This window comes from Sceloporus occidentalis, unplaced genomic scaffold, assembly GCF_023333645.1.
Source record: "Sceloporus occidentalis isolate IW3139 unplaced genomic scaffold, rSceOcc1.0.p SCAF_347, whole genome shotgun sequence".
Taxonomy (NCBI): domain Eukaryota; kingdom Metazoa; phylum Chordata; class Lepidosauria; order Squamata; family Phrynosomatidae; genus Sceloporus; species Sceloporus occidentalis.
The window spans coordinates 71,998-90,754 of record NW_028317327.1 but is presented as its reverse complement, the minus strand read 5'-3'; the positions used below and the strand labels follow the sequence as shown (position 1 = coordinate 90,754).

The 18,757-nt window shown below is 45.0% G+C and overlaps 1 protein-coding gene across 3 annotated transcripts; it reads left to right on the top strand.

Moving 5' to 3' along the window:
* The first annotated feature begins 7,317 nt into the window (after positions 1–7,317).
* LOC149274091 (transcription elongation factor SPT5-like) lies at positions 7,318–18,631 on the top strand. 3 transcript variants are annotated; one of them, XM_089505807.1, is made up of 28 exons: positions 7,318–7,398; positions 7,643–7,796; positions 8,393–8,470; positions 9,404–9,473; positions 9,604–9,672; positions 9,983–10,048; positions 10,288–10,318; positions 10,588–10,656; positions 10,955–11,206; positions 11,422–11,511; positions 11,823–11,893; positions 12,352–12,457; positions 12,988–13,081; positions 13,344–13,480; positions 13,658–13,813; positions 14,658–14,804; positions 15,156–15,302; positions 15,431–15,556; positions 15,650–15,734; positions 15,882–15,995; positions 16,092–16,194; positions 16,419–16,546; positions 16,655–16,760; positions 16,925–17,083; positions 17,245–17,413; positions 17,500–17,703; positions 17,914–18,009; positions 18,491–18,631. In XM_089505807.1, exons 1-28 carry the CDS (start codon positions 7,318–7,320, stop codon positions 18,629–18,631), a joined length of 3,249 nt encoding a protein of 1,082 aa, XP_089361933.1. The 3 variants fall into 3 exon arrangements, with proteins under 3 accessions (XP_089361933.1, XP_089361934.1, XP_089361932.1); XM_089505808.1 differs by having other exon boundaries at positions 7,634–7,796; positions 8,393–8,458; XM_089505806.1 differs by having other exon boundaries at positions 7,634–7,796.
* Positions 18,632–18,757: the final 126 nt, after the last annotated feature.

Here is an 18,757-nt window from a genome sequence, read left to right as displayed (position 1 = left end):
GGCTGAGTTGGCCTTGTAAAATGTATAATTCAATCAGTGAGGAGACTGAAGAAATTGATCTATACTTATACAGGGGCCGGCTCACTGATTGAACTATACATTATACAGGGGGCGGTTCATAGTTCATAAGGTTGAAAAAAGACCTAAGTCCATCAAGTTCAACCCTTCTACCCAACCTTCCTATTCTTGATCCAAAAGAAGGCAAAAAAAAACCCTAATTCAGCGACTTCGAATTCTGCCATCAGGGGGAAAAAAAATTCCTTCTTGACTCCAAGAGGCAATCGGATTTCTCCTTGGATCAAGAAGCTCTAAAATATTAATGTTATTCTATTTATAGCCCTGTATATCGTGCCTTTCTAAGAAAATATCGAGGAGATTTAGGTAACTATACATAATACAGGGGCTGTCTCGCTGATTGAATTATACAGGACCAGATCACTGATTTAACTATACACTATACAGGGGCCGGTTCACTGACTTATCTATACATGGCTGGCTTACCGATTTAACCATATATTGTGCAGGGCAGCTCACTGATTTTACTATACATTATACAGGGCCAGCCTGGGGTATCCCCTTCATACTGTATAGTGATGTCAAGGAGCTGGAACACAACTCTCCTGCAAACAGGGTTCCCACAACGTTATGATGCATGTGGATATCCATACCCACGGTTATAATGTACGCACGCTCCATGTTCTCTCCCAACATGCCAATGAATTGTCACACGTTATAGCAAAGTGCATGCAATGGTACTACTCTGTATGGATTCTATATCCGGTGTATTATGGTACGGCTCTGTATGGATTCTGTCCATTGAACATTGCGGACAATATGCCAACACAGTATGGTACATTGTAACATGGGCTGCAGAGCGTCACTTATGCGACAATGCCCTGCATAGTTATCGTCATTTATACATTCCCAAGCCAGTGTCTTTCTGGGAGATTTAACCCATTGCCGGCAGAAGGGGTATCTTCCAGCTGCCACATCACATTTACCAGTTGGCTGTGTAGTTTTCTGGCCCTGTCTATATGAACCGTTTAATCCCACGTTATGCCCAAAGCACTCTGCTGTATTTATAGTGGACAATGTGAGATAATCCTCAGACAGTGGCAGTAATTAATCCTGGTTACTTGTACATGTTATTTGTGTAAACCTTTTATATTATTTTGTATTATTCTTTTGTCAATAAACACCATTTTTAAATTGTTACGTTTTTATTTCTTTACACAAGGGCTGTGCGGATATATTGTGTTCTCATACATCAGCTAGGAAAACATCCCGCAGACTTAATGGTCCAGGCCAAAAATCTCACTTGCCGGCCCCTCAGTGTCGTAGTGATGGGAGTGGTACCTGAGGGTTACAAGCACAGCCAAAGTGATGCCCAAACTCACAGCCATGGTTATGGCCCACAAGGACAGACAGCCACACACATCCACGTCATTTATAAGTTGATTCATTTCTTGATTATCATTACTGTTTATTAGACATGCAAATGTTGTATTTATTATATTTATCATTACCCCCCAATCACTGTACAAAGAGGCAATGCATCCCTGCCCCACAAGACCCCAATCAAAAACTCCACCCATCGTTTAGACAAGTTAAGAAGAAGGGAAGCGAATTCCAAAATTACTACCAGAATTCCAAGTCACTAAAGCAGAAAAATATTCCTAAAACCTAACCTTTATCACAGACATTAAAAGCAGAACGTCAGTGAAGGCATCATTAGGTAGGATTATTAGGCATAAAATTGAAGGATCCCCTTAATAGACAGACCCTGAACTCAGTACTCTCACTGCGAGACACCAAAATCTGCTCCGGGACCAGAAGAAACCTCTCTGCATACAACCACGCCTGACCTATTTCTTCTGTGTCCTCTATTAAACCTACACTGCATGGACAAAAGTATTGGGACACCCCTCTTAATTATTTAACCCCTTTGTGGCCGAGGCTGTTTTAACACTTTTGCGGTGCTCGTGTTTAGCTGTAATTTTCTTGTCTCCCATTTAGTGAACCCACGCAGATTATATATTGTTTTTTTAGAAGAAGGGCTTTCTTCAGTTTTTTGATCATATCATATGAAAAAAGCAACTATTCCCACTTTTTGGGAAAAATCTTTTACTCATCTATGAAAGCTAATGGAAAAAAAACACTAAACAGATTCTACTGTTTGTCCTGAGTTTAGAAATACCCAATGTTTTTATGTTTGTTTGATTTTTATGCAAGTTATAGTAAGAAGTTTTGTTTTGCTATTTCAAATCTGGTCATTCTGTCCCTATTTGGGACATCTTTGATGCAATTTACCCCATAAAACCGTATATATGTTTCAAAACTATGCCACTCGGCCAGAATATAGCCTTATACCCCCTATATGCCGCTCTGCCCCCACATATGCCTTATACCCCCTTATATGCCACTCTGCCTCCCTGATATGCCTTATACCCCCTACATGCCACTCTGCTTCCGATATACCTTATAGCCCCCTATATGCCACTCTGCATCCACAAATGCCTTTCAACCCCCTATATGCCACTCTGCTTCCCTGATATACCCCTATATGCCACTCTACCGCCCCCCTGACTTACCAATGCATCCCCAGACACCGGGCTTCAGACCAACGGTGTCTTGTGGGGGCAGCCGGTGAACCTCTGTGCAATGCGTGTGGACAACCTCTGCTTCTGCCCAGCACATCCGCAGGGACTTCTATGACTGAGCACCGAAAGGTCATGTAACGCTGGCAGTCTGCTGTAGAAGCCCCAGCGGAAGTTCTGGGTAGCAGTGGAGGTTGTCTGTGAGCATCGCGCAGACGTTCAGCAGCTGCCAGAGAGGAGGATCCAGGTCTCCTGCAGAGCTGCGGGGAATCTGGATCTTAGTCTTGTAGTGAGACCTCTATTTGAGGTCTGATTATAAGATGACCAGGAATATAAAACGAGGGGTATTTTTCAGAGCATTTGCTCTTGCCATGCTGCATTCATCTTGCCATCAATTTTCACAAGATTCCCTGTGCCTGTAGAGCCCCCCCCCAAACATCAGTGAGCCCCCCTTTGCTTCACAGCAGGGATGGTATTCTTTTCACTATAGGCCTTGCTCACCCCTCTCCAAACATAGCGTATTGTTGTGACCATAAAGCTCTATTTTGGGCTCCTCCCTCCAAATGACAGTGTGCCAGAAGCTGCGAGGCTTCGAGGTGTTCTCAGGCATATTGTAACTGTTTTTTTGTGGCACTGGCGCAGTAAAGGGTTAGGGCAACTCGGCCATGCAGCCCACTTTTGTTCCAGTACTGCTGTATTGCGCTCCTTGAAACAACCGCACCGTCTTTTCCAGAGCAGCCGGTATTTCTCTGGAGGTTACCTGCAGGTTTTTCTTTGTATCCCGAAGAATTCTTCTGACAGTTGGGGCTGAGATATTTCTTGGTCTACCTGACCTTGGCTTCGGTATCAAGAGATCCCCGAATTTTCCACTTCTTAATAAGTGATTGAACAGAACTGACTAGCATTTTCAAGGCTTTGGATATCTTTTTATATCCTTTTCCATGTTTATAACGTTCCATTACCTTGTTACGCGGGTCTTCTGGCAGTTCTTTTCTGCTCCACATGGCTCAGTATCTCATCTGCTCAGTGCATCCACGTGAGAGCTAACAAATTCATTGACTCTTTATACACAGACAATAATTGCAATTTAAAAAGCCACAGATGTTGGAAATTAACCTTTAATTGCCATTTTAACCCGTGTGTGTCCCCTTGTGTGACAGTAACAAGGCCAAACATTCAAGGGTATGTAAACTTTTGATCAGGGGCATTTGGATGACATCTGTTATCATTCTTATTTCAAAAGGGGCCAAACAACAATGTGATAATAAATGGCTTCATATGAGCCTTAAATAAACGATCGGGTTTTTTTTGCATGATTAGCCATATGTTCAAAATCAATGCCAACATTTCACAATTTTTGCCAGGGTATGCAAACTTTTGAGTTGTTTGAGCTTTTGAACTGTAGCGTCATTATATTCCACAGTGCTCTTCACATCCTTAACAAGTATTTTAATGTCACCTACCTGTTTTGACATAGGGAACCAGAGGGCTGTGCTAGTTACTGGCACAAAAGGCTGAGGAGGGCAAACATCCATCTCTGCTGGTGCTTTCTGTGACCTCCAGCTCTGTGTAAAAAATTGCAACACCAGAGATTTCATTTTTTGCAACAATCAGAAAAACTTCACGCGCATGGAAAATGTATTTAAGAATCAAACCACCATTACTCTTTCTGTAGATAGGTTTGATGCTTTCAGTGTTGAGCAGTATATTAATTTCCACTATATGGGCATATAATGGAATTCACTGTGGCAATACCCGGAACTCCAAGGGGCAATACATACAATATAGGGGCAATACCCAGCATTTCCAGGTGCACTTCATACTATAGTAGAACAATAACTGTTACGCAATGGGACAGTCCATACTGTACTGGCCCTAACCCTAGGACATTACCTTTTAACTCTCTAACATGCCTTATTTTCCATAGCCAATAATACAGACACGACTGCAGTGACTCCTTAATGGTGGCACCAATTGGCTCTAATAAAAGCCCTAATGGAAACCGTCACTTGTCAGAAGGTTAAGGTATTCTGATATCCTACCTGTGAAATAGTTGGGAGAAAAGTATCAATCAGGATGCTTGGGTAATGTTAAATCAGGGGGAAATATAAAGGAGTAGGGTCCAGACTATGACCCTGAGAGTCTACCCATTCACAGGAGAGACTGGGGTAAAAACCCAGAGAATCTGCCCATTCATCCTGAGATTGGGGTAAAAACCCTGACAAGCTGCCATTTCGTGTTGGGTCCCTAAGACTGGGATAAAAACCCAGAGAACGTGCGCCATTTTTTTACAAAAAAAAATCACTTTTGTATTGCTATATTCATTGAAAACGGTGTCACCAAAGCACATCTTTGATTTTTGGATACACTAAAAAGGGTCACAGAGGAGCCTGATGCCCAGAGATTTAGTGTTGGGGGCAGTAGGTTATCTTTTAGGGCTCCTACCTCCCCTTGAACACTCCAGCTTGCGCTGAGATCCAGCCCTCATGTCAGGCAGGGAAGGAAATGGTTGCATATCCCTTCAGGGAGCGAGGACCCAGGAAATTAGATGATTCACTACAGTATTAACTTTTGTTTTACCCCATCTTTACCAGACTAGTTGGCAGTTAAACCATTTGTGTGTAGCCGCAGCAGCAGGGACGCATCTATTGACAGCCTTGACTCCCCTGTCAGCTGGCTTCCTGCCGACTGATCACGAGCGCCGGTACACCATTATACAAGGAATGGTGATCACGTGATTGGGCATCCCTTTCCGGTAGGCGTCAATGCCAATACCCACTGGAAGTTCAGGATAGTACCGGTATTTGTAGACCCTGCAGGGATCTCGTCATCCGGCACGCACTGCTGGCTGATCCAGGTATTGCAATCAGCAATGAAGGGTTGGTGGGGGGGGGGGGGGAGCAGTTTGTTTTTAACGAAAACAACATATATACATTTTTTCCTTAAGCCCTATCGCATGGACTGGGTCGTTGTCCAGCCACACCACCTACAGTATATATGAAATTTTAAGCAATATTGCAAAAAAAAAATGTTTTCATTTTAGTAGATTTCATAGTCTATTATCACTAATAATTAAGTTGTCTTTCTATGATTTTTAAAACAGGTGACCCGGCCCAAAGAGGTTAAGGCTGCTGTTCCACTTTGTAAATTAACAATCTGTGCTTTGGGTCCTCACTGATGTTAAAAATAAATACGTTTAATTAGTTTTTCTCCCCCGTTTCTATGGTAACAGTCTATCGGTGGCTGCTTTTGTGTCAGTACGATTAAAGGCGGTAAGCCCCGGCTAATGTTTCTGTGAGGGTTTTGGCGGTCATCGGGCTGGGAGTGATCATATCGATGCTACATTCAGTGTGAAATTCAGCAAAGCTGAGGGAAAAGCAGCCTTAATGCCCTCTGGCTGCCACCCACACAGGATATCTGCCCCAGCCTCATATTTCATACCCTGGACTACTTCACTATTGCCCGAACTCTAATTAGCTGCATACAGGAGAGCGCCCAATGATGGATGCATAAGCAGCGGCGCATACTGCAGCAAAAACGCGCCAAATAAAGAGCCGCTATCTGTCAGACTGTAAAGTGCCAACCACAACCGGAACCGGAAACCTGCACCAGAGCCTCTGCTGTGTCGGGCATTGGGTAGGCCGGCGGAGCTGGAAATACGTCACAGAATGTGTGGTGTAGTGATTGACCCCGGAAGTGGAAGTGGACTCGTGCGCAGTAACCAACCGCCTGGGTTTGGAGGCAAATCTGAGAGAAACGGAGACAGGATAACCCCCTCCTCCCCCTGTTTTAGTGTTACAGCCACAGTATCGAGCGGTATACACCAGAGCTACGCGGAGACTCGGCCTGAGCTACAAAGTCCCGGTGAGTCCTCGTTACGTGCGCACGGTTTAAGAGAAGCCCCGACTGACTCGCGCAGTGGCGCCCTAGACAGTGTCGGGATAAAAGCTGCAGCTGGGGTAATAGCTCACCGAGTCGTCGCCTGGCTTTGGGCAGAGACACCGGCTCACGAGCTCAGCCGTCACCAAGTTAGTTTCTAGCGAAATGAGTCCCAGTGGCTCCAACCTAAAAGATGAACCAAAATACTAATCCACTCCCTTCTGATATCCTGCCTGGGCTATTGCAACTCCCTGTTAGGCGGTCTCCCGCCTTTCACCGTTCTCTGTCACCGCTCCTCTATGCCGGTCGTGGCTAAACGTGGTGTCAGGGTCCGATTCCCCATTATACTGCAGGATATATTAGTATTATATCTGGTTTTGCGGGTCTGATCCCCCATTATACTGCAGTATATATTATTAGTATTATATCGGGGCGACAGGGTCTGATCCCGCGTTATACTGCAGGATATATTATTATATCGGGGGGACAGGGTCTGGCCCCGCGTTATACTGCAGTATATATTATTAGTATTATATCGGGGTGACAGGTCTGATCTCACGTTATACAGCAGGATACATTATTAGTATTATATCTGGGCGACAGGGTCTGATCCCGCGTTATACTGCAGGTTACCATTGATTGTATCAGTGTGTTAATATTTTCCATGTTAATTCATGTCATGTCATATAAGGGTCATATCCTCTCATTATGATTTAGATGTTCAGGGTTCCTTTTCCTTAAAGTTTCTGTTCTCATAATATAATGTTGTTGTTTTTTGGGGTTTTTTTTGTACTGTGTGCATTTCCCTTTTGTTTCACAAATCCCAGACTGAAGCACAGTCATGTCAGACAGCGAGGGCAGCAACTTCTCTGAAGAGGAGAGTGAGAGGAGTAGTGAAGCGGAGGAGGCAGAGGAGAACGAGGTGAGAGAGGCTCTATGTGTGGACTGTTCAGAGCATACCATGATGATGGCCTTTGGAACTGGCCGAGTTGGTTGAGGGATTCTCTGGGTTCGTGGCTCATACAAGAGTTAAAGGTTGTAGATTGTGGAGGACACATGGGTTTCCCTATACGCTTGTTGGCACATGGGAGGGTAAAGTGGAGCTCCTATCCGTGTTGCTAGGTGGTCACTGATACCGTATGTACCTATGACTGCAGGAAGTGGAGGAAGAAAGAGCTAGTGCTGCAGGCAGTGAGAAAGGTGAAGAGGAGGAAGAAGTAGAAGAAGATGAAGACGAATATGATGAGGAGGAAGAAGAAGAGGATGATGATCGCCCCCGAAAGAAACCACGCCATGGGGGGTTTATTCTGGATGAAGCCGGTATGTAACCGTGAGCATGAAATAACTGCAGGTTATAATGCTAGCTGTTACCTTGGTGTACAAAGTAGAGTGTTAGGTCTTCAGGGGGTTCCTCGCTTCTAGCAGGAGCCATAACATCCCTAAATGTGTACATTACAGGCTCATATATCAGGATTCTTTAACCCATGCAGATTGTGCTCTGGCTGAGCTTGTGTTTACAGGATATAAATCACCCTGTAACTTGGCAGAATACATGTTTTCCTTTACATAAAGCAGCAAAGTGCAGGAAAATCTTGTTTTCAAATACACATCATTAAACTCGAAGACCTGAGTAATTAGAGCCACATGGAAGAGTTGGCACGGTTGAACCTAACATTATCTTCCTAGTGATTAGATGAGTTAGTGCCTAGATTTTAGTCACTGTATAGAAAATATCTCATCGCAGTGGGGAGTTTTCCTGTAAAGACACAGACATAGGGTTTGAGGATCCTGATCCTCTGCACACTAAGCCTGGTAGGACAAGAGATTTCATTTGGCAATGCATCGTGGTCATGTAGATATGCGTTGCTCAGACAGAAACTGGGTTCAGTTAATAAGATACTTTCATCTCTATGCAGATGTTGATGATGAGTACGAAGATGAAGATCAATGGGAAGATGGTGCCGAAGATATTCTGGAGAAAGGTACGATTCGGGGTTGAACTCTCTCCCACACATAAAGTGCATAGCTTTCCATGCATGTAACCCTGAGTGCTCTTGTCTTCCCATGTCCCATACCCCAATTGTTAATGGGATTATCCCTCTATAAATAAAACGTATTGCTAAACTGTGAGATGTAATCTCCTCCCGTGAACCTCCCTAATGTCACATTAGGTTTTTCCATTGCTTTATATAGTTTCTGGTTGTGTCTGTTAATTGAAAGAAAGTCACAGATTGAAGTTAAATGGGCGGCTTGCTTGTTTCAGAAAACAGAGAACTGCTTCCTCCATCCTGTGCTCTCTTCTCTTGTTTCTTTAGTTTTTTTCTTCTTTTTTAACCCCTTTCTGAGCTCATCTTTTCCCCCCTACCTGCTCTATAGCAGCCCCAGCTCTTACATTTGTACGCTGTACCGCTTCTCAGTATCCTTCATGCAACGTCTTCCCTTTTCCTTGCATTCTCCATGTCCCTCTGCTCTGCCCTCCTTTATCGTCCAGCCATGATGCATTTCATGCCGCACATTATAATTTCTCCCCTTCCCATTTCCGGTCCCTCATCTTCTCCGTCGTTGGTTTTGCTGCTATGTTTTGCTCCATTGTGTCCTGGCTCCATCACTTCACACAGCTGAAGAAATTGAAGGTAAGTGGCCACATTGTCTTCATTAAGCCTTCTTTGTTTGTGGTGTTGGAGTAGTAAGTAGCCATAGTTAGAATGTAAGTATATTTTAACTGCATTGCACATGCTGAGGGTGCGTGCCGTGGATGCATGCTGGTGAGAGGAAATTGGATTTGCCGTCTGTACTGGAGTGTAAAACTGGCCTTTGTCCTGACATTTTTTACATTTGAGTAATATTGGGTTTTGATGCGTCTGTATTTAGCCAAGCTAATGGCTTCCCGCTGACCTGGCCCCATCTCACTGCCTTTCTTCCCGTAGCTTCTAACATTGACAATGTGGTCCTGGATGAGGATCGCTCCGGGGCCAGGCGTCTGCAGAATTTGTGGAGGTGAGATGTCTGTGCCAAGGCATGGTGGAAGTTTTACATTTGTGTGCATGGGTCTTTGCCATGTTTTTCTTTAGTCTTTCTGCTTGGTATCTTTTTCAGCACCTGCTAATTCTTTTAACTTTCTCCACAGGGACCAACGAGAAGAGGAGCTGGGTGAATATTACATGAAGAAGTATGCCAAGTCTTCTGTCGGAGAGCAGTAAGTGCTGGCTTGGTCCTAGTTGGCTAATACAGCCTAAACTCAATTATATCATGGTAACAATGTGGTTACAAAATCATTTGGTTATTAATGTGATGATCTTTTTTTTTTTTTGTTATTGATTTATATAGATCAACGTTATGTGGACTTATGTAGCTCACTCTGATATGACTTACCCTAATAGAACATTTATGAATGTATAGCTATTTCTTTTTGGTTACAAGTGCTCTGGTTTTTAATTGGGATCATTTTCTCCAGTGTGCTCATGGTTTGGATGTCTAACTTCCATTTAAATGCTCTTTCTCCCCAGCATATACGGAGGATCAGATGAATTGTCAGATGACATCACCCAACAGCAGCTGCTCCCTGGCGTCAAGTAAGGAGACCCTTCATGCTTCTGTATGCGGCATGGAACCATTACAGCAGAAATGTACACTGTGTAGTCCACATCATGTATTAGGATGATGGCAACAGTTTAAAAACCTTAGCACTAAATGTCATACATGTCATTTGATTCAACAAAAATTTGCTTTTTATTAAGTAATGAAAATGTTTGTTAAATCACTTTCCAAAAATGTGTGATTAATCTGCTCCGAATATGTCTTTATCCTGCAGAGACCCCAATCTTTGGACAGTAAAATGTAAGGTGCGTTTTCTGGTTTCTTGGTGTCTAAGGGATGGTGTGGTGCAGGAGCAAGGAATCGGTCAAAGCATTAATGTGACCATGCTGGGAATCCACTGGGTAGATGACCAGGTCATATGGGTGGCTGGATTGATGGCATTAATATTGTCCTGCCAGTGGGTAATCCTTGTGACTAATAATGGGGATGGAGTTGGGAGGTCGGTGCTGCCCCAGTAATAATAGGATCAGTAAAGCAGAGGGTATTCTAAAGTGTGTGTGACTTTGCTCTGCAGATCGGAGAAGAGAGAGCAACTGCCATTGCCCTCATGAGGAAGTTTATTGCGTACCAGTTCACAGATGCGGTGAGTGTGTGTTTTGTTTTCAGGTCTTTCCTTTTCGATCGTCTGTGCCATGATTCTTCTCGGTGACTTGTCTCTCTCTACTGTGTTCTCCCCTCTTCTGATTGAGCTGTCTCGCTGCAGACTGTTCTCCATCTACCCGATCGAGCTGTTTTCCCGCCCAGTCTCTTCCTGTTCCTGGGTCTGTCTCCTCTGCCCTGATGCAGACTTTGCTTTCTCTGTGCTCTGTAACATGTACCTCTCTCTGTTTATGGGTGTATATATATATATATATATATAATGTGTGTGTTTCTTCTGGCAGCCTCTTCAAATTAAATCCGTGGTGGCCCCTGAGCATGTTAAGGGTTACATCTATGTGGAGGCCTACAAGCAAACACATGTGAAACAAGCCATTGAGGGAGTTGGCAATCTGCGCATGGGCTACTGGAACCAACAGATGGTCCCCATCAAGGAAATGACAGATGTTCTCAAGGTTGTTAAGGAAGTGACTAACCTTAAGCCCAAGTCCTGGGTGAGGCTCAAGCGGGGCATCTACAAGGACGATATTGCCCAGGTGAGAATGCCTGTGAAAGGTGTGTTCTGTGTGGAGGCAGAGGGTGTGTTTTGTACCCAGTGTTTCGCGGGGGGATTGCGCAGTTGTCTCCATGCTTGGCAGAGGGGGATTAGTTGTGTCCCTCTGAGACGTGAAGACGGAGTTTCATTTTCCCTTTTTTTTATATATATATATATATATATATATGTTTTACGCGATTTGTCTTTTTGTTGTAGGTGGATTACGTGGAGCCGAGTCAGAATACCATCTCGCTAAAAATGATTCCAAGAATAGACTATGATCGGATCAAGGCGCGCATGAGCCTGGTAGGTTTACTGAGCTCTTGTCAAGCAAACAGGACAGTGATTGATGTCAGTCACATAGAAGCGAGTGCAAATTTAGCAAAACAAGTTTCTATTCCTTGTGAAAGTCATTGCCCCTCAGTATTCAATCTGCCTCCCTTGCTCTATTCATATTTTGCCCATCTACTCTGCTGGTTTCTCCTGCAGTAAAAACCTCATCAGGATGCCATATATCTACCCCATGCATGTTTAACTTCCCTCAATAGAGTAAGCACTCACTATGAACATCTACTCCCCACCATCCCTACTGAGGCATCCTGTCCTTCTCTTTGCAGAAAGATTGGTTTGCCAAGAGGAAGAAGTTCCGCCGACCTCCCCAGCGCCTATTTGATACAGAGAAGATTAGGTGAGTTTTGGCATCCACACGCATTGAGCAATCTTCGTACAGAAGGACTATTGCTGACAATAGAACACGCTGTCCCACAGTCTATTTACTAGTTTTGACATAAGATTTAGAAACGTTCTGTAGGAGATGTGATTTGACAGCATGATTGTAAAGAATTATTGTACTATAGAATAGAAATGTGATGGCTGCCCATATATAATATAATAATATATATATAATATATATATATATATATATTATATAAACACACAGGCTCCAGGCCATTGATGAGAAGATAAAAAAGTTGTTTGAAATGTTAGCACTTTTCCAGTGGGTTTCAGGCACAGTCTTTATTCGTTTGTAGTCGTGTGTTTTTCACTTTTCCCAAAACCTGTTGGCCAGTTGACCCCATTGCTTCCGTTTAACCCTAACTGTGCTTGATCAGAGTTAGAACAGACTAGACTCCTCCTTATTTGCAGGTCCTTGGGTGGAGATGTTTCTTCTGATGGCGATTTTCTCATTTTTGAGGGAAACCGTTATAGCCGAAAAGGATTCTTGTTCAAGAGCTTTGCAATGTCTGCTGTGGTGAGTATCCTCTTGTCGTATAAAAGCTAAATTATTACCCTGCCCTGAAGCAGATCGTTTCTGTCTCTATACATAGCTGGGCTGGGTAGTATCATGAAACACTGAGGATGAGTTGCCACTCGCTTATCCCTGATAAGCTGTGACAGACACGTCTGAGCCCCCCAAAAAAACTTCTACTAAAGCCTTGTGCAATAATATTAGAGAGCCAGCGAGATGCCGGGAGGAGAGAGTAGGGTTGAATCTGTCATGCTGTCTCTGGGCCTTCGGTAACTGATGCTGGTGGAGTGTGAATGATCACTTATAGATTTATATAGCGCCGTCATATTCCGCCGCGCTGAATTCCTACACTAACCCCAGGCGCTGTACATACTGTATGCTATGTCTGTCAGATGCACTTCTAGTGCGACACTTGAATATCAAACCACGTTGTGTCTATGAATGGTGTTTCTTCTGAGGATAAGGCCTCCCATATCCCTGCGTTTTAGGAATGGTGGTGTACATACTGATTCTGAATGTCCCTTCCTCCCCAGATTACAGAGGGTGTGAAACCAACTCTGTCTGAGCTGGAGAAGTTTGAGGATCAGCCAGAAGGAGTGGATCTGGAAGTGGTGACCGAGGCTACAGGTGATAAGTGTGTGAATCTCTCAGGATCCATGTGCTCCATGCGCCCCTGTATGATCTTTATCACTGAAAAATGATACAGCTGATAAGTAACCAGTTAAATCATTCAGATTTCCAAATTGGGGTGCCGTTCGTGGGTGGGTTGGATAGTGTACTCCTTAAATTAACCATAAACTCTGTATGCTTCATAAGTGTGGGTCCTGTTCATATTGCTGAAGTATATGTGGACACTCATGTGGAAATAACACATTGACTTTGGTGTTAGGAAAGGAACGTGAACACAGTCTGCAGCCGGGAGATAACGTGGAGGTTTGTGAAGGAGAGTTGATAAACCTGCAAGGAAAAATTCTCAGCGTTGATGGCAACAAGATTACTATTCTCCCTAAACATGAGGACCTCAAGGTGAGACCTGTTTTTCTCCTGGCTTCCACATTAGTGCTTTAAGGTCAGACCCCCGACTTTCCCAGTGTTCCCTAGAAACATGAGAACCACTTGCCAGACATGCGTGTATTGCTGTTTTCTGTGAATAGCACTTTTATATCAATTTCACTTAACCTTTTATCTCTTACCCTTATAAAGGACATCCTGGAATTCCCAGCTCAAGAGTTGAGGAAGTATTTCCGAATGGGAGACCACGTCAAGGTCATTGCAGGACGGTACGAAGGAGATACGGGTTTAGTTGTGCGTGTAGAGGAGAACTTTGTGATCCTCTTCTCTGATCTCACCATGCATGAGGTATGTATCTGCTCTGCCTATTATTTCAGTCATTATCATTAGGCTTTCTAAAGAACCATCATAGTACAAGTGTAGATTTACCACCACTGTGGGTCAACAGTAACTAAATGGATACAAATTAGAAATGTTTTAGGTGTGTGTGTGTGTGTGTGTGTGGCAAAGTTTTTAGTGTATTAGATAGAGGGTCTCTTGGATTAAAATATTTTGACAACTTAATTCTCAAGGGTCTCAGGGAAACAGGGTCCTGGTATGGCCTCTGAATCCTCCAGAATCAGGAGGAGATGAGGCGGACACAGTGAGGGGTCGGATTGAGAGTAGATAAAGCGGTTAATCTGACCCAATGCGAAGGCAGCCTATGGAATAGCATTTGTAAGAGGGCACCAATTCTCGTTAGTAATCAGCTTTATTACCACCATCTCCCCACTAGTGTTACTGGTTTGGTCTCTGTACTTGTGTACATTAATGACATATTTCCGTTCTTTGTCAATGCTTGCGAAATCCATTACTCCATACATTTTCATTAGAGTGTCTGGCTGGGTGATTTAGTGACTTAAGCTTTTCTATTTTTCCCCACGGACCGTATAAGGAGTCGGGGTGTTTGTCTAGTGTATAAGAGAGAGAACTCATATTAATGGTTAATATGCAGCTGCGTGAAAACATTTTGTGGGGCAAAAAAAACGACTAGGTTAAAAAAAAAAATAGGGCAGTATGGTTTACCTGATGGTAGTAATACATTTTGGTGTGAGTTCCCCTTAAAGGAGTCAGTGTTTTGGGGGCAATGTAATGCCCTACATGGTGGATATACTTTAATGACTTTTCTTTTATTTCTATCTGCCATTTACAGCTAAAGGTTCTGCCGAGGGACCTCCAGTTGTGTTCGGAAACTGCTTCGGGTGTGGATGTTGGGGGGCAGCATGAATGGGGGGAGCTGGTGCAACTGGACCCCCAGACGGTGGGCGTTATTGTGCGCCTGGAGAGAGAGACCTTTCAGGTGACTATTTTTTTTCTTGTGATTCCCATATAGTCCAACACACTGCATCTTCTCTTCCATAAAAGAATTCAAGAAATATCTGGTTGTGCGTAAAGCTCTTCCAAGTAATTAATGAGATAGAAGGGATTCACAGAGAGCCTAGACAGGCCTAGTGATTCTATTCTGCTCTTTTCTGTCTGTACCATGTGATGTATCCTCCAGTGTTACCCTTTCAGCCCCCCTCCCACGTGCTGCTCAGTTTTCACTTGCCTCCTTCTCGCAGTCCCTTCTTTTCTTTGCCCCTTGTTCTTTCCACCCGTCATTAACATCACCTGCCTGTTTTCACTCTTACGTCCGTCCCCCCCACTGAAGGTCCTGAACATGCATGGTAAGGTGGTTACAGTGAGACACCAGGCAGTCAACAGAAAGAAAGACAATCGTTTTGCTGTGGCTTTGGACTCCGAAGAAAACAACATTCATGTCAAGGACATAGTCAAGGTCATTGATGGGCCGCATTCGGTAAGAGGCCATCTTTTGCTGCCTTCTGTGCACCATTTTCCCTCTCTTGCCAGATCTGTGATGCCCCGTTCCTGCTGACGGTCTAATTTTCCTCTGGCTGACACAATTCTTGTTGTTCTCATATTCAGGGCCGGGAGGGAGAAATCCGCCACTTATTCCGTAATTACGCCTTCCTTCACTGCAAGAAGCTGGTTGAGAACGGGGGTATGTTCGTGTGCAAGACCCGTTACCTGCTCCTGGCTGGAGGTTCGAAGGTAAGACGGGGCATATAGAACGCAGCCTGCCTTTATATGGGGGGGGGTATAATAGTAACGGCTCTTTGTCTAAGAACATAATGTTCCCTGTAGCCTCGAGATGTCACAAACTTCACGATTGGAGGGTTTGCCCCGATGAGTCCGCGGATTAGCAGTCCGATGCATCCAAGTGGAGCAGGTAAGCATCCCAGTATACCCCATGTTAGAATTAATTTGCCCCAAACAAGTCTATGGGAAGGACAGGATACAGGTTAATGAACAGGGATTGCTTACACTCTCCCACTAATCCGTGCTTCATTTGATTGTCTGTGTTCCATGCCAGGAGGTCAGAGAGGAGGCATGGCAGGTGGAGGCGGAGGTGGTGCCGGGAGAGGCCGCGGACGCAGAGACAATGATCTGATCGGTCAGACTGTTAGAATCTCACAAGGTCCTTATAAAGGTGAGTGGAGTCCGCTCGCACCTTGCGTAACGGTTTCACGTGTGGTATGTGATTGAGACCCTACTGGACAGGGTTCTAATTTCTCCTTTTTTCCAGGCTACATTGGGGTTGTGAAAGATGCCACAGAATCTACTGCCCGGGTAGAGCTTCATTCCACGTGTCAGACAATCTCTGTGGACAGACAACGTCTCACTACTGTGTCAGTAAGCTGTACCTGCATGCAGTGGGTTCTGGTGCTAGCGGTCTGTGACCCGCTTACTGTGCATAGTTGTGGTTGTAAGCTCCTGGGGCTGAATCTTATGGTCGGTTTTAATAGGAGAATCCACAGAATCTGCTCGCTCTCTGTAACGTAAAGTGTTTGCGCTCTGCTACCTAATGTCTTTTTCTCTACCATACTGACGTTAGTGTTTTCCTTTTTCTTAGTGGGTCCCGGCGCGCTGGAGGAATGACTTCCACTCACGCTCGCACCCCAATTTATGGTTCCCAGACCCCCATGTATGGTACTGGCTCTCGGACCCCCATGTATGGTTCACAGACTCCGCTGCACGACGGTACGTTTCAATGCCTTGTAACTATTAACCTTGTCCAGTGCAACTCCTCCCGGCTGTCCTGCATATTGCCCAAGACCACCAGCACAGTGTAAGTTTTGTGTTTTGCAGGGAGCCGGACTCCTCATTATGGATCTCAAACTCCTCTACACGATGGAAGCAGAACTCCAGCGCAAAGCGGGGCTTGGGACCCGAACAACCCCAACACCCCTTCCAGGTTAGTGTGCATCCACATATGTCCTCCGCAATGAACATGTGTGCCTATGACCCCCACCTCCCCTGATAGCTATGCCTTAGTGTGCCTGCTGTCCGCTTGCTCCCGTTGGACTTTACCCCTGTCGCCTTTTTCACCCACCCTTCTTCCTCTTGTACGTTCGATAGGGCGGATGAGGAATATGATTACCGATATGATGATGAACCATCTCCTTCACCGCAAGGCTATGGAGGGACCCCTAACCCTCAGACACCCGGATACCCAGACGTTCCATCACCCCAGGTCAATGCCCCGTATCACCCGCAGACTCCGGGGACGCCTGCCATGTAAGCGATCAATCTGTCTGCTCTAACCTGGGCTTGTGCTGTAGTTGAATGAACAGCATCCCTGTTTGTCTTTTGGAGAGCTACTGAGGGGTAAAATAAAATGTGCGCTGGTCTCGGAGGTCCCACTGACGTGCACTCATCCTTCACTCTTTGTCCTGCAGGTACAACACAGACCAGTTTTCGCCATACGCTGCTCCTTCTCCGCAGGGCTCTTACCAGCCCAGCCCGAGTCCACAAAGCTACCATCAAGTTGCTCCAAGCCCAGTGGGTTATCAGAACACCCACTCTCCAGCCAGCTACCACCCAACCCCTTCACCCATGGCTTACCAGGTAACGGTGCGCTCGGTAGCTCATCCGGTACCTGATGCTTTTTAAAAATGAATCCGCTTATTACTAACGATATGTGCTTCCTCCAGGCCAGCCCCAGTCCCAGTCCCATGGGTTACAGTCCAATGACTCCTGGCGCCCCCTCACCTGGAGGGTACAACCCTCATACACCCGGCTCCTCCATAGAACAGGTATCCAGCGACTGGGTGACCACGGATATCCAAGTTAAAGTGAGGGATACTTACCAGGACAGCCAAGTGGTGGGACAGACCGGGATCATCCGCAGCGTTACCGTGAGTCTTCCTGGGGGGAACCGGTAGGCAGTGGCGTAAATGAGAAGTAGCTCTGGTGAGACCAGTTCCCTAAAGAGAGATCTCTATCGTATGTATAAAAGTGCTAAGAGTCGCTCGGCTGCTGCTGTTTGTGTTTTATTTGCCGCAGCAGTCAAAACCCCCTTCATCTGGGGCGTGGGGTCCACAGCTCACCTGTCCTTTCTCTTGTAGGGTGGCTTATGCTCCGTGCTGCTGCAAGACAGCGAGAAGGTGATTAGTATTTCTGGGGATCACTTGGAACCAGTCACCCCAACCAAGAACAGCCGGGTAAGGCAGTTGTGTCGGGCATCTTGTGCCCCAGTCACCCCTCCGGTGATCCTTGTGACATAATAACATAGGTCTATTTTTAACCTAAATTACTACGTCCAAGTTCAACCCTTCTCCCTATCCTTCCTGCTTTTGGTTCAAAATTATGCAAATGTTTTGGATTCCAAAAGGCAATCGGCTTCTCCTCAGCTATCTATCCAGAGCCTTTTTGGAGACATCTGTAGTATTAGAAAGAACATTCCCCCCCCCCTTTCGGCAGTGGATTCCGTACCTTTATTGCCCTCACTGTAAAGGATCCTTTCCTTTTTGTGTTTGAGATCCTCGATCGTCCAGTCTGTGGACGACCTTGTGTTCTTTGTACGTTTTATGTGTTATAAGTCTGTCGTGTGCAATTATTACTAAATCCTTCTCCTCGGCAGTTTTTCGCAGGGAGAAACCTTTTTATTGACTTTTGTTCCATCTTGTTGTGTCCGCTATCTAGGTGAAGGTGATTTTAGGAGAGGACCGTGAAGCGACGGGCGTTCTCCTGAGTATCGATAATGAAGACGGCATTGTCCGAATGGACCTCGATGAGCAACTCAAGATTCTTAACCTCCACTTTTTGGGGAAATTGGAGTCCTAAGCATGGACGGCAGTCTATAGTGCTAGTCGCGCAGGCATTACGGACAGGCGGTTAGTGCTTTGTGAAGTTCTTTTTTTTTTTTTTTTCTTTAGCTTGTCTTCCGCTGATCAGCGACGGACACTTGCA

What these genes read in the sequence shown, in the direction of transcription:
- LOC149274091 (XM_089505806.1), top strand. Translation starts at nt 7,318, where the DNA reads ATGTCAGACAGCGAGGGCAGCAACTTCTCTGAAGAGGAGAGTGAGAGG. An exon ending in AGGAGGCAGAGGAGAACGAG is followed by an intron (nt 7,399 to 7,633) that starts GTGAGAGAGGCT and finishes CTATGACTGCAG; the next exon opens with GAAGTGGAGGAAGAAAGAGC. An exon ending in GCTTTGCAATGTCTGCTGTG is followed by an intron (nt 12,458 to 12,987) that starts GTGAGTATCCTC and finishes CTTCCTCCCCAG; the next exon opens with ATTACAGAGGGTGTGAAACC.